This window comes from Diadema antillarum, unplaced genomic scaffold (assembly GCF_040938485.1).
Source record: "Diadema antillarum isolate AM-2024a unplaced genomic scaffold, OU_Dant_1.0 scf00000071, whole genome shotgun sequence".
Taxonomy (NCBI): Eukaryota; Metazoa; Echinodermata; class Echinoidea; order Diadematoida; family Diadematidae; genus Diadema; species Diadema antillarum.
The window spans coordinates 2,572,721-2,587,526 of NW_027270960.1; the positions used below are offsets into that span (position 1 = coordinate 2,572,721).

A 14,806-nucleotide genomic window follows, 5' to 3' on the forward strand; every position below is an offset into this window, starting at 1 on the left:
AGTATTAACTTAGCTCTATCACTTCTGGTTCTAGAGAAGAAGATTTTTACAGATTCCTTAATTTTGGGGGGTTTGGGCCCCCCTGGGGGCCCCCTGGGGGCCCCCTGGGTGGGGCATGGTGCCCATTTTTACAAATTCAGTTCCTAACCCCCTAGGGATGCTACCAGCCAAGTTTGATGAAAATCGGTCTTGGGGTTTTCAAGAAGAAGATGAAAATGTAAAAAGTTTACGCACGACGCACGACGGACGACGGACGACGGACGACGGACGACGCACGACGCACGACGCACGACGCACGACGGACGCCGGACGAAGGGCGATCGCAATAGCTCACTTGAGCCTTTGGCTCAGGTGAGCTAAAAATCCTTAGACCTACATGTACAGTTGTAGGCAGGGTTCACAATCTGCAAATCATTACTGTGCACCATATTCCAGTGTATGATCATTCTGGCATGTTTTGGGTAGCACTTGTCAGAGTTTACCTTTACGTGTCTCAATATTGCAATTATTATCACTTTTTTTTTAAAAACTGTGAATACAAATGGCTTTGTTGAGCATTAATAGAATTTATTTGGAGTTCATTATAGATCCACGGTGATTGAGGCACTGCTCACGACTGCTCATGTTTCAACTTTGTATGATATTAATGATGTTCATGTAAAATGTAGGCCTAACTTTTGATGAGGATAAAACCACCAATGTATCTCAGAATTAGCATCATAAAGTGCAACAGATACAGTTAGCACATGGTGATGTCAATGATTGTATAATACCAGTATACTGTATACGCTATAATTTTCGCGTACATAAATTTTCGCGAATTGCCGCTGTCACACATTTTCGCGAGTGGTTAAATTCGCGATTGGGGGACCAGAGAAAATATGAAGTGGCAAAGAAAGTGTGAGTTTCAACTTACCAGCAAATAAGAATGATACTAGTTATACACTGCATGAAAAAAACTTACTAAACTCTGCGAACTAGTAACTTAGAAGTCAACAATTTTGAAGTGGTTAAAGGGATTGTACAGTTATGGTTGGGACCTAATTTCAGGTGTCTAACATTTTTTGGTGAGATAATGAGAAACCTCTTATAAAATGTGAAAGAGCATGTAATTCTATGAGGAATTCAACGTTTATTTGATGAAAATTGAGATATCAAAAAAGAGCGATTCTAATAAAGTGTGGGACCCACACTTTATTACGATTACTTTGTTTTACTTTGTTTTTTGATGTTTCAGTCATTCCAAACCCGACATTCGTCAAATAAACTTTGAATTCCTCTTAAAATGGTATGTTCTGTACTATATCATAAGTGTTTCCTTGGTATCTCGCAAAAAGTTAAAAACCCAATTCTCATCTCCACCAAAACTGTACTATCCCTTTAAGTCCATCGCGCTAGATTTCTGATGAATGGTCCCCTTGCGATAATGGATTGGCTCTCTACAGTATCCGTAAGTAGATGTGGACGTGCTATGTACGCAAACAAACTTAGCCAGTATGGTCTGTTCGGTAAGCCGTGACATGGTATACTAGTACTGAAATGTTCGTATCATCAAGGCAAGGGATTCATTTGGATGGTGATATTTTCTCTTGTTATTAATTTCGCGAATAGCTCCCGACTCGCGAAATTCGCGAAAATAACCCCCCCGCGAAATATATAGCGTATACAGTAACTGGCTGAAGATTTCCGGGCTAGTTTCTTTTGAATGGCTTTAGTTTATGACCTCTTGTTCATGTTTAAAATGAAAAAGAAAAAGAAAAGAATAAAAAAAAAATATGGGAACCTAAGACCATCGGTCACAGACATTTCCCCTTTCTTTTGGTTGCTCTCTTACTTGTTTCCATTTTCTTTTAATCTCTCAAATATCAAAGTTGCAACATTTGGTATTAATCATACTCACGAGTCACAGCAAATGTCTACAATTTTCCATTACCGTAAAACATGATACATTTGCGGCATGAAATTTTCGCGAATTGGAGCTGACGGCCTTTTACATGGCATGAAATTTTCGCAAATTGCCACTGGCGTTCAATGCATACAGTGTAGACAAGAACTTTCGCATGCATTTTATTTTTGCGAATCTTGGCGCTCATGAAATTCGCGAAATTAAAATGCACGTGAACATTCCTCGTTTTACAGTATGTCATTATATGTAAATGTACATATGTAAAATCTGAGAGTTATGTTGCTGGGAAAAGCAGTAAAGATTATTTTTTCAATTCTACAATCAAAGTTACACCGAGATGAAAAAGTAGGATAGGCAAGTTTTGAGAAAATTTCTTTCTTAGGTAGCTAAGAAGAGGTATAATATGTCATTACCCTCATAACCAATGTTTGGGACAGATATTTATATCTAGATGTCAATCAGCTATACAAAGGTTCTATTCAACTCCCACATGATCACATAGACAATTTACTTTCATATGAATGAAAAAAAAAATCAAATAAGGGCTGTAAAATCTTGTTTTTTACGATGGTCTCTCCCCAATGGGCTTTGGTTGTATTGATTACTCTATCCTACTGGAGAGCCTTCATACCAAGATGAAAAGCCCCCTGAGAGAATCAGATGTTCATGGATGACATCATATTCTGAGAGATGAGACGGCTTCCCATCCCAAGATGACGCATGAGTCAAACATTACCTTCTCTGATCTAATCCACAGGGGGATCAAGGGATTAGCTCATCCCTGATGTCAGCTTACAGGTGGGCTCAGATCTCCAAAGACAGTCAGCCCCAAAAGAATAACACGACTGGCAAAGAGAATCTTTGCTTTAGACGTCTTGGAAATGTCAAGGGAACTCAATATTCTACTCTGAGCACTTAAACTTGAAAATACACAATTTCACCTGCCAGTATATTCGATGACACAAGAAAAATTGAGGGGAAAAAAATCATATTACGCCTCAGGATATACACAAAATGCAATTTGTGTTTGAATGGGTGCTTTGTGGACAGCTCTGAAATACTACAAAAAGCTTTCTGAAATGAACTTAGTGTGCAGTGGGGTTCTATGAGGGTATACTGGAATTATTCAGACTTCACACAACTAGAAGCTCAGCCAGAGTATTCACACATAAAAGCAAATTATGCGGTGCTTGAATGGACAGGCTGTGCTTGTACTTTGAAGACAAAAACTGTTATAATCCCAGGGTCCAAACATCTCCAAAAACACAACAAAACAAAATACAATACAAAATGATGCCAAGCAATATCCGAACACAATAACAAAACAAAACAAACAATATAAGAAAGTTCTGAAGGCTACGTGTACATCCTTTGATTTTAAAGATTTTGAGAAATTACATGGATCCCCATTATGAAGCATGGTGTGAAGTAAGATAATACTAGCTACAAAGTAGAAAAATAATCAACTGGTACGTAGCTCTGTTGTCCAGATTGAGCAATAGCCATTATTACATCACCTTGTGTAATTGACCTTTGCTGCATATTGTATTTCCTGTTCACACATTACAACACTAATCACTTTAAGCCTGAAACTGCCTCCAGATTTAGCTATGAAAAATGTAAATGCAGCCCACAATTAAAGGTCAATTTTGGACCAGTTAAATGTTAGTCTGAAAATAGAGAATGTAATTCAATGAGCATCACAGTGAATATTTGAGCAAGACTAGAAACTAGCATGCAAATAAAATCACACATTCTTTCTTTTTTTCGCTCATTATACAAAACATCGAAATAGTTAAAATGAAAAGTGGGTAGAATTATACGATTTGTTTTAAGTATTATAGGGTAAAATACTGTAGCACCCTTGTTGTTTTAATTGTTAATATTTTACTGAAAACGAAAGTAATCTCAAATTGACACCATAACGTAGATGAGATTAAGCTATTACAACATGATATCAATTACTCACCCCCCCCCCAAAAAAAAAAAAAATTATTGCAATAAAGCCCTTCTGGTTCTCAACCAACAATATGCATTTTACTCTCTACGATTCAGATGTAAATGTGGTTGCTTGCTTTTCATTCTTATCGACACTACAAGAAAGCATAGTCTGAGCAAATTGCACTTGTTTTAAATCAAGTCTCCTTTCTACTTCCTTTCAACATCACAGAAGCATTCAACGATGTTTATTGCAATAACAGCTATTTTTATTTCATTTGCTTTACGATAAGTGCGCAAACACACCACCTACACTTAGCCCTACATTACAAATGCAGCCATGCTTACATACTAGCGTACAAATTTACAGCACTCAATCAAGATTTGTCAGTTTACGGATGGCTAAACTACAGTCTGAGTGATGGGACGGTGCTATACCCAACGATGCAATCCATTTAAAGAACAAGCAAATGTAGCATTGTTTGAAAAGCTCAGAGTGGTAAGAGTAAGATATTAAAGACAGAAGTGTCCCCAAGGTAACTCCAGACCAGATGCAGGTCTTTGTATACTAATCATCTATAGTGCAGACTATGATTAAAGTATACTGCACTTCAAAGAATTGTTGTTTATGAAAAGTTGCCCATTAAAAAGGCTCACATTCCTCCCACCATCTTGGAGTGTAATCTCACTTGATATTCTGATACAATCCTTAAAAGAAAAGGCAGCAACATAACATTTAGGATCAGAAAGTGATATGAGCTTCTTTTCACATGACTTTATGAGCCGGGCACAGGTCTTTGAATGTTTTTTTACAGGTAAATGGTGCTATATGCTCATCATCATCATCATCATCATCATGGCAATTTGGACCATATGAAATTATTCCCCTTTGGTGTGGCCCTTGCACCTCCTGATATAAATTCTTTATACTTTCAAGAATATTTTACTGTGATTTGCATCCATATTTTATCAAAAAGTGTCCAAACCTTGTTTTGAACAGACTTGCATCCTTTGGTTATTTCCATAACTCATGGAAATGTTTGGATCTGCCATCATCTTATTTGAGGAAATGTGACAAAAATGTTTGTTAAAAAAATGCAATAAATACAACTTTCACTTCTTCTCTACTCCATGGAGAGAAAGTTTGAAACAAAGTGGTGAGTTTGTTGCATGAAGAATTCCCTTTCCTGTCACGCTTTCAGGAAGTGCCACAGTTAGAAACCACTCGTCAGGATCCTCCCCCTCCCTGCCTATCTCCGATGGATCTCGCTGGACACCTAACCACATTTCACCAGGAGGAAGTGCCGCTGGTTTCAGCTTTCCTTTCTGGAGGCTGTAGAGGGCTACTAATAGCCAGCCTCATGCAAGGACAATGAATTTCTCCATTTCGGGAGCGACTATGCTCCTAAAGGAGTACATAGACGACGTCCTTCGGAAAGTTAAGCCAATCCATCATAGAGGAATTAAGGAAGCCGATTGAGTCACTCGGTTGTTGAAGATGAGGTGGGATGTTGACACGTTTTTCTCGGCGGGATGCGCAGAGGGGAGTGGGGTAGCGACCGATCCCTACTGTAGCTACCTCATACTGGATGAAAAACGATCGGCCATGGAACGGTATCTGTGGCTGAACAACGGGGCGAAATCGTCCTCTGCGATGTGCCGGATAGCACAGATTAGCAAGACACGTCGCTCGCCGTGCAACTACCTAGCAACTCTCCTGATGACGGAAGATGTTATTGTGGGGAGTAATGTATCTCCCTGGGGAAATTATGACGTCATGTCAGCCAAACATTCTGGTAATAACACTTCTCATCCATGTGCATTGCTGATATCCCATTCACATTATGCATTCCCTATACCACGGAAGACCAGAGTGGTATGAACATGTCTGTGAAAGCACAATGATCAGATGCATTACATTCAGCATAATTGTAAAATATTGCCAATATGGATTGCTGTCAGTAAAAAACAATCAAGAAACAGTACAACCTGTCCTTCTTTCATATTCATTAATCGCACAGAGGTATAAGAAAGCATCATGAAGTGAAAGGTTCATCTTATTATCAGCATGCTGATTTCATTTCTTAATGTTCATCTGCCTATTACATTGTCTATTAAAGTGGTGACATTTTGTTCAATCAATGAATCATGCAATTCTTTAACACCTTTCCATGTTATGAAAACGGGAGAATTTAGTGTACTATGGTTCTCTTTTATAAAGCCCATCGACTTTCAACTGATGAAATTTTATCTAAAGAGAAAATGACAATCAGTGAGTTCTGTATGTTTCAAAGTTTAATGTTTGTGGTACTGACCAACAATATTTATTAACAAGAAACTCATAACACATGATAGAGACTTGTGGTGCAAATCAAAGTGCATATAGTATAAGATCAACTATCTTTTTTTTCCTTCTTCTTTCTGGCACAGAATTATCACCCTAGTTCTCTGCAGTCTGCAGGCAATCTCCTTGTCTGTACTAATAGCTTCTAGAGTGGATGGTGTCATTTGTCCTTCTTTAGGCAGATTTCTCTTAATGCTAAGAGAGGATTTTATGCATTACGTGCACTTCCACTATTTCTGGAAAGTTGACCAATGCAAGATTAAAGAGACAAAATATTTGCATCTTTATACTTTGACTCGTCAGGGGCTACTATAAAAGAAGATTACAGCAGATGAAAGAGATTTAAAAGAAGGAAAGAGGCTTGTAGGATAACTTGAATAGACAGTCCAGTGTTACATCGGTACCCAGTATCGTAATGGCTCTAATGCATATAGAGATACATGTAAACACTCATTCAACACATGTTGTACATTAATTTTCATTTTCTTGTTCCTTTTTTTTTTTTTTTGTGGGGGTGTTGGCCAAACGTCCATAAATGTGGTTAATGTCAATGTACAACTGTGACTCCACATAGGATCTTGTGGTTTCTATCTACATGTACACATAAGCCTATATGGTAAAAGGATATTTCTGGGTTTGGTGGAGGACACTGTACAAACAGGACAAAAATAAATGCAAACAAGAAAGCTTGTATCAAACTTAAAATAGTTATAAATTTCAATTGAAATTGGGATGTGGGCAAATATATATATTATGCTGCCAACATCTCATTACAATGCAAAGACCAAATTGTATACATGATGGATTAAGATGTCTCTATTTCACAGTGTAATAAGCATCACACCACTTTCCCTCCCCCCTCCCCCGTTTTCGCTTGCCTGATCCCTGGGCCATTAACTTCTGCCAGTTCTGATTAACATCACGTCTGAGAATGAATGGACGTGCTAATGACATAATGATGTAAACATGAAGGGGGAATCTGTCCTATCGTCAATTACAGGTCCTCGGTCTATGCATGCTATGTCAGGTTAATATATATGCAGAAAAAAAAAAATTTTTGACTGTATCTCTAAGCAGCTTTAAAACGAAATGCAAATTCTGCGGAGTACCTGGGTATTTCACACAATCATACACATTGTTTGATTTTCTGAAATCTTTTTAAAATATTAGATTTCCTCCAAATAAGTCAATAACAAAACAAACATAGATATCTAGGAAACAATTATCAAAATTGCATTTTCTATAATAAAAAGTCAACAGGAATGGTGACAGTATACATAACTTAAAAAGAGCGAAAAAAGAAAGGCAAAAACATATGAATAAAAAATATATGCACACTAACACCAAAAACAAACAAAAACAGCTTTTGTGTGAGTGAATGCCATGGATACTTGTATCAAAATTCCACAGCATTGCATTGCTCTCAAACCTTTGGGGAAAGCAGGCATCAGAAGATTTAAAGCGATCAAAGATAGGAAAGTGAAAAAAAAACCCAGTTTGCATACATGGTGTAGACCAATTAATTCACCTTAAACGCTGATCCATAAGCATGAAGGGAGTGTCCCCCGTGTTTGAAACACATAGCAAATTAATAATACTTGCCCCAAAAGGCACCGTGAATACATTCTATTCCTAGTTTGCAGCTCCACACAGCCTAACAGACTACACTGTCAAAAATCAATACACCTTAATGGAGGACTGTACAGTATACTCATAAATAATGCAAAACTAATTGGCTTCAAAAGATCATGTAACATTTGTTGGCTTCACTGCGCATACAACAGGATGAAATTTTCATCCTGCCCATTTAATTTCTTGCCATTTGCAGTCATTTTGCAGGATCAAAAGCTAAGCACTGTGCCCAGTGGTAGAGCTGCAATCAACTAAATTATATGATGTACATTGTACTGCGAGAGAAAGAGAGAAAAAAAAAAATTGACCTCATTTGAAGCAAATGCGGTTGGTTAATGCCAAATGCCAAGAGGTTAATTGAATGCTTTAAAGAGCAAAGAGTCTCAGCCAAGATGCCCAAACTGTAAAGCAGTGGATAAGTTTTATATAGCTTTTCCCCTATTTATTGGACATTATGGTATAGGGGTGATATCTTACAATCATTTCTCGAGACAAAGTGTATACCCCAATGATTATCAAAGGACCACATACACCCTGTGGTATATAATTCTATGCTCAAGTCATATTGCTTCATAAATTACACATTTTTGATAACATAGCATACAGATGTTCTCCCTCTTGTTCAAAACACTAACATGATACCTGACCAGTTATCAAATATAACAGATCATGTCACTACAGACATAGTGTCATACATCAAAATTAATTTAATGAATCATATCAAAGGTCATTATGATATCATATGACGCTTCAGATATATTACTACATTGGTATATTAACACTAATTCATCTTCGTAATACATAATTTTCATAGCCCTTTGAAAATTATGGAAGAAGAAGAAGAAGATGATGATGATGACGAACATACGCAGACTATGTGTGAAGGATAACAAACATTAACGATCACATCATTGCAAAATAGCTGCCACTGTCATGCCACGCACATACTAATTAAGTATGTAAATGCCCTATGAATATCTCAGTAGTGCTATTCGATGATGAGAAACTATCACTGAATCGCGTCCACCGGCAGAAACATCTACTGGCATCTCTCTCTGTTTATATGTTTCTACATACTGTACTTCATGACATGCTGGGAATCTTCTACACTCCATCCCACATCTTGAGAACCTGACCCAGGACAGCTCAAGGTGCCATCATTTTGTGTCTCTAAACTCATTTCACACTCTGCATTTATTCTTGCCATTAGTCTCAGAAACAGAGAAATCCTCTAATATCATTTGGTGCCACAGGTGTGCCAGACACTTCCATACCCTTTACACTGTATCATGAGAATAGAAAAAAAACTTCTGGGCCCGAATTCACGAAGGTGGTACAAATGAAACCATGGTTTAAACCATGGACAAAAACAATGAAACGCCAAGTGTCGTATGGAATATTTTGTTACGAAATCAGTCATTTCAATGATGAAATGATTAATTTTGTAACAAAATGACAACATTTTGTAACTAAATGAACATTTCGTCCATGAAATGATAATTTCATTAACGAAACAGTCATTTTGTTGACGAAATAACCAATTTCGTAACGAAATATTCCGTGTGACACTTGGCGCTCCATGGTTCTTGTCCATGGTTTAAACCATGGTTTTATTTGTACCACCTTCGTGAATTCGGGCCCTGGAGTCTGGAAGTGTTTTGATGTCATAGTATTTCTCAAGCAAGTTTCAATGTACATGGTCAGTCCTGCCTTCTACCCTAATGCAAACATGCTCTTTGTACATATTGCATGGCAAATTTGCTCACTGGAACACTCTGTCAATGACTAAAAGCTATATTGATTGCAGTCCCATCCAATCAATTCTACAGTGCTGGAGTGATGAAGTCTTCAGCATGTGTATGGTTTCTTCATGGATACCATAGCCAGTGTGATAAAACTGACATTTGGTGACATACTAAAACAAGAAGCACTGCAGCAACATTTCAAGTAAACTGAATGTAGACAACAAGCGTCCATAATAGCATTGTGCAGTTGACTCAATACATTACATATTGCACACAAGCCCCAAGTGACAATGAGTATGCAAGCACACCGTATTTGTTCATTGTCGCAAAGGTATGCTGTAGGGAACAACATACAGTTGTGTGTACATACCCATTCATGAAAAGCTGATTCTCCCCACTGGTAATATCATCGAAAGCTTATCTGGCAAGACGCTGACGTGGACAAGACAGCAACATCACAGCCTCGATCACTGACCGCTGCTTGGTGACGACTGCATGTTTTCAACGAATGTTGCACCCACAAACAAACTATATGCACGTTCCACAGGGTATGTACTTGTAAGTCACCACAAGCCCGAATGTCCCTCCACTCACAACTGCCCTGTGTAGGTGTGCTCTTTGTAAATAATCGCCAAGCATACCACAGCCCCCTTGTAGTATTGCGCTGGCTGAGACACGGACGGCATGAGTGAGTGACTGAATGAGGGGACAGGGAGAGACTAGGCTGAGGTTCAGATGCACCACTGCAGTGATGCCCTGAGTTGTGGGAGTGTGCATGAGGGAAAATACGGGCAGCACTCAGTCGAAAGACTACGCCTTCTCCTCTTCACCAGGAGACGGCCACTGGATGGTGGATGGATTCCATCCAAAAAAAAGAGCACGGTTGATTGGGAGATTAGTCTAATCCATGGAGGGGCAGCCTAATCCCCAAAGGCAGGCACTAATGCTCTCTTCACGCTGGCTGGATAGCAGGCTCATCAGATCCAATTACAACATAGTTATCATCACGTCTTTGTAGGACTAGCTTAGTAGGAGCATGTTCACACGATCTTGCGTGATTTAAATCTATTCTAATGTAGCTTTTTCTGTAATTCTTTCCTTCAGATTATCATGGATATGCTCCTACAATGTCCTGTGCCTGGTCATTTTTATTTCAAATGTTAAAAACAAACAAACAACAACAACAACAACAAAAACAAACAAACCCGAACACTCAACCCAAACCCATCCTATAAAAAAAAAAAAAAAAAAAAAGAATCAATCATTATATATCAAGACCTAGAAATAAAAGGTAAGAAACTTATGGCAAGAGTTTCATGTTTTTTCTTGTTTTTAAATGATTCAAGCCAGTATTTTGGTTACTCAATGTTAAATATTACTACACCATATGTGCATGGTTATGTGCCCCTTCACGAATTGACATACATCCATAGACATGGGTACGTTGAATTAATGATAATGTATAAATCCTTGTCATTAGGATAAAGACACTTTTGGCAACCATGCAAAAAAAAAAGAAAAGAAAAAGAAATCTCTACTATCAAACGTTATATTTCAAACAGTGTAAAGTTCTTCTTTTTTTTTTCTTTTTTTAATGTCAATCTGAACATGTATACTACCTCTAGTGACATCTAATCAGGTTTACTCATTGAGCATTTAAACTAACTTTAAGTACACATGTACGCCGTCTCGATCAGATAAATTGCCACATGCAAACAAGTCTGGTGTTTGTGTATAATGTTCATTTCCTCCCAAGGACAAACTACTCACATTCAAGAAGTCGTTCTGCAGAGTTAATTGTTTTGCATGAAAGCTGAGAGTAAAATATAGAATGGCTCATAATCACTGTGAAATGTGAGCAAATTCAGACAAAACATTACGAAGTATTATGTGGAAATCATGACAAATCAAATTCATCGAGCAAATGAACATTGCATCATTCTCAGCATCTTCAAATAACTGCTGCAATCACATTTTTGTAATGTCATATTACACTCTTAAAATGCATGACATGAAAAATCATTGCCAACTTAAAGGGTGTGTACAGTTCTGGTCGAGGTGAGGATTTAGCTTTTAACGTTTTGTGAGATATTCAGAAACCACTCTATGAGATGTCAAAGAGCATGCAATTCCAAGGGATATCAAAAGTTTATTTGATGAAAATCGGTTTTGAAATGGCTGAGATATCCAAAAACAAGGTGAAACAAAGAGATCCTAATAAAGTTGTGGCCTGTCGCCTTTTATTATTATCACTTTTTTGGATATCTCAGCTATTTGAAAACCAATTTTCATCAAATAAACGTTGAATCCTTCTTAAAATTACATGCTCTTTCATATTTCTTAAGAGGTTTCTCATTATCTCACTTAAGAATGTTCAAAACATGAATCCCCACCTCAACCAGTACTGTACAGTCCCTTTAACTTTTTTTTTCTTCACAAAAACACTCGCTTCAAAACACTGCAATCATTATGAGTAGTTTGTTCTTCATATCAAAATAGATATGTTTTGCAAACTCAAGAATCTTTCACCAGAAACCTTAAGAATCATATTCCAGGAATTTTGTGTGCAAACCACTTGAGTAGTGCTATACAAGAGATGTCACAGTTAGATGTACAGCTGTACCTGACCAAAGATGGTTACATCATATCAGATTACATGCTGACATTAAAATTAAAGTTTTTTTTTTTTGGGGGGGGGGGGGGTAGGAGGTAGAGGAGGGATAGAGGGGCAATTTAAACATTTTAGCCATGGTTTACAATCACATTGATTTGTAAGAAAAATAACCAGGGTAAAGTAGTGTGGAATTTAAAAAATTCAAAATTAGAGACATTAATTTCCAAAAAACATGTAATAACAGAACTAGACAGGGTAAAGACACAAAATTGAAACTTTTTCAAACACTCGATCTTCAGAAAAATAACCCCAACAATAATAAACTGATTCATTTTGCCGCCAATACCTTTTGAAGGTTTTCTTGCCCCAATCCACACAAAGCTCTTTGAAGAACAACACTATCATTGAATAAAGTGACCCATGCTTTGCACATTCTAAAATGCCAAATGAAAAAAAAAAATGTCTCGATTCAAATGAAAGCACCTCCAGCTTCCCTGTGAAATGGGTTTTGCAAAGATATTGATTCTCTCACACAAATACTTTGATGTACATTGTATGTAGTTACTGTTGGAAAGGTCAATATCACATAACTGGTTCTAGAATTGGGTTAAATGCCATGAGTAGATTTGCCACGGTCGAATTCACCCATCTTCAAGAACTGTACAGCACATACAATGTACATGTATCTCAAGCAGAATTATGTATGCAGAATGATAATAATGATAATAATAATAATAATAATAATAATATTACATACATACATACATACATACATACATACATACATACATACATACATACATACATAATATTAGAATTGCTATAATGCCATTTTCCATTCTGGCTAAATGTTCAAGTTCAAGATGCTTTACACCTAAGCAAAAGACATCGTGAAAATACATCGTGCCAAAAGAAGAAGAAGAAGAAGAAGAAGAAGAAGAAGAAGAAGAAGAAGAAGAAGAAGAAGAAGAAGAAGAAGAAGAAGAAGAAGAATTGAATATCTGTCTTCAAAACGCACAGTTGAACAAGAAGGATTTTAGGTTGCTCCTAAAACACATAATGGAGTTCAAGCCTTTCAGGTCAAATGGAAGTAAATTCCACGGTGTTGGTCCAGCATGGGCAAAAGCTCGTTTCCCCAAATTTTTCCAAGAAACTATAAGTCATCCAATCCCAGCAAATTCTTTGCTAAAGGTATAAATGACTTTTCAATGACAATAAATGTATGTGATCATAAATTATGGAGTCTCGGCATTTCATATTTTTGTGTGTATTTGTTTGTTTTTAAACAGTAATATTGGTCATGATTACTAAAGAAGATAATGATGCCAATATCCCAAGCTGCACACTGGCACTGGTCCAACGGTCTCTGACCAGTAAAAATCACTGTCGGACCAGCAACTTTTTCAGGAATGGACCAGTAAAACATGGAAAAACTGGGTACCTACTGGTCCGACAGACAGGACGGACCAGTAGAAAAAATGGGTTAGTGTGCAGCCCTGTATATCTCACTAAGTCTCTCATTGACCTATTTAAACATTTTCACCAAATGTCCTTTTCAACAACAAATTATAAAAAGAATTAAAAAAATGTTGTATCCTTATGGCCAAATGATTGTAGCATTGTAATAATCTAGAAATCATGACATTTAGGGAAAATTTGGTAATAGTTGCTATATCACTGACCAAGGGCATTGTTGGATTTATCCTTTGTTTTATGAAGAAAAAAAAAAAGAAAGTTGTGAGGTGATTACATCAACACCTCTTCAAATTTGCATAAAGTTGTAACAGATAACACTATTATGTGAAAACATGTAAAATATTAAATGCTATATTTCACGTCCATAACATTTACCAGTCTCTTTGCGTGCTTCTACTTTGTAATCAATCACTACTCTCACATGGATTAGTATTGCACTTAATTGGTGAAATTTGGTCAATGTAGCATCAACTAGAACATTATGCATACAACATACTATATGTATGTCTTACATTTCTTCCACACGTACAGCAAGTGAAAACATTACCAGTCCTGACATGAAGAGATTTTTTTTTTTTCTTTTTTTTTAATGGCACCCTAACTTCTTCTCCAGAAAATAAAGATGTCTGGTTGAAGCAATTGTTCAGAGTAATGTTGGTATGAGTCTGACAGTTGAAGTTCTGCAGCTAACTGATGAACGATATGAGAGTGGGACTAGTGTACATTTTAACCAAAAAAAAAATTGTTATCATTTCTGAATCCACAAAAAGAGAAATAAGTCAAAGAATTTACAGGAAAAAGCAAAATTACGGTGACAAATCTGTTCTCACTCACCTGGGTTGAAAGGTGGATTCTCCGAGAGCACAGGCATGGTTGCAGGCGTCTTGATCGATGAGGAAAAACTGAGTCTACCTCCAGAAAAAACTTTCTCCTTTCATACGGCTCCTTCTTCTGACGGTAGAGAGAGAGGGAGGGAGAGAGTTAGAGAAGAGTTGGAGGAAATCTCTCGGCCCAATTCCTCTGACTCACGTCGTCCCACCAACTTTTCTCATTGGCCGGGCGGTTCTGTCAATCACAGTGCGAGAAGGTGGAGCTTGTTGCGTTAACGGCAACGGCAAGAACTTCCTAGGGCTTCTCGCAGAGGTGCCAGT

At 37.4% G+C, this 14,806-nt stretch overlaps 1 protein-coding gene across 3 annotated transcripts in view; it reads right to left on the reverse strand.

Moving 5' to 3' along the window:
- LOC139716881 (MAGUK p55 subfamily member 7-like) overlaps positions 1–14,556 on the reverse strand; it is an 80,051-nt gene extending 65,495 nt beyond the window's left edge. For 2 of the 3 annotated variants that reach the window (XM_071628411.1, XM_071628409.1), the window contains exon 1: positions 14,490–14,556. In XM_071628411.1, the coding sequence (XP_071484512.1) occupies positions 14,490–14,526 (37 nt within the window). In that variant the 5' untranslated portion in view covers positions 14,527–14,556. Of the gene's footprint in view, positions 1–9,935; positions 10,107–14,489 lie in introns of those variants that run through there. The other variant, XM_071628410.1, reaches the window with a different exon arrangement.
- Between the last annotated feature and the right edge of the window lie 250 nt (positions 14,557–14,806).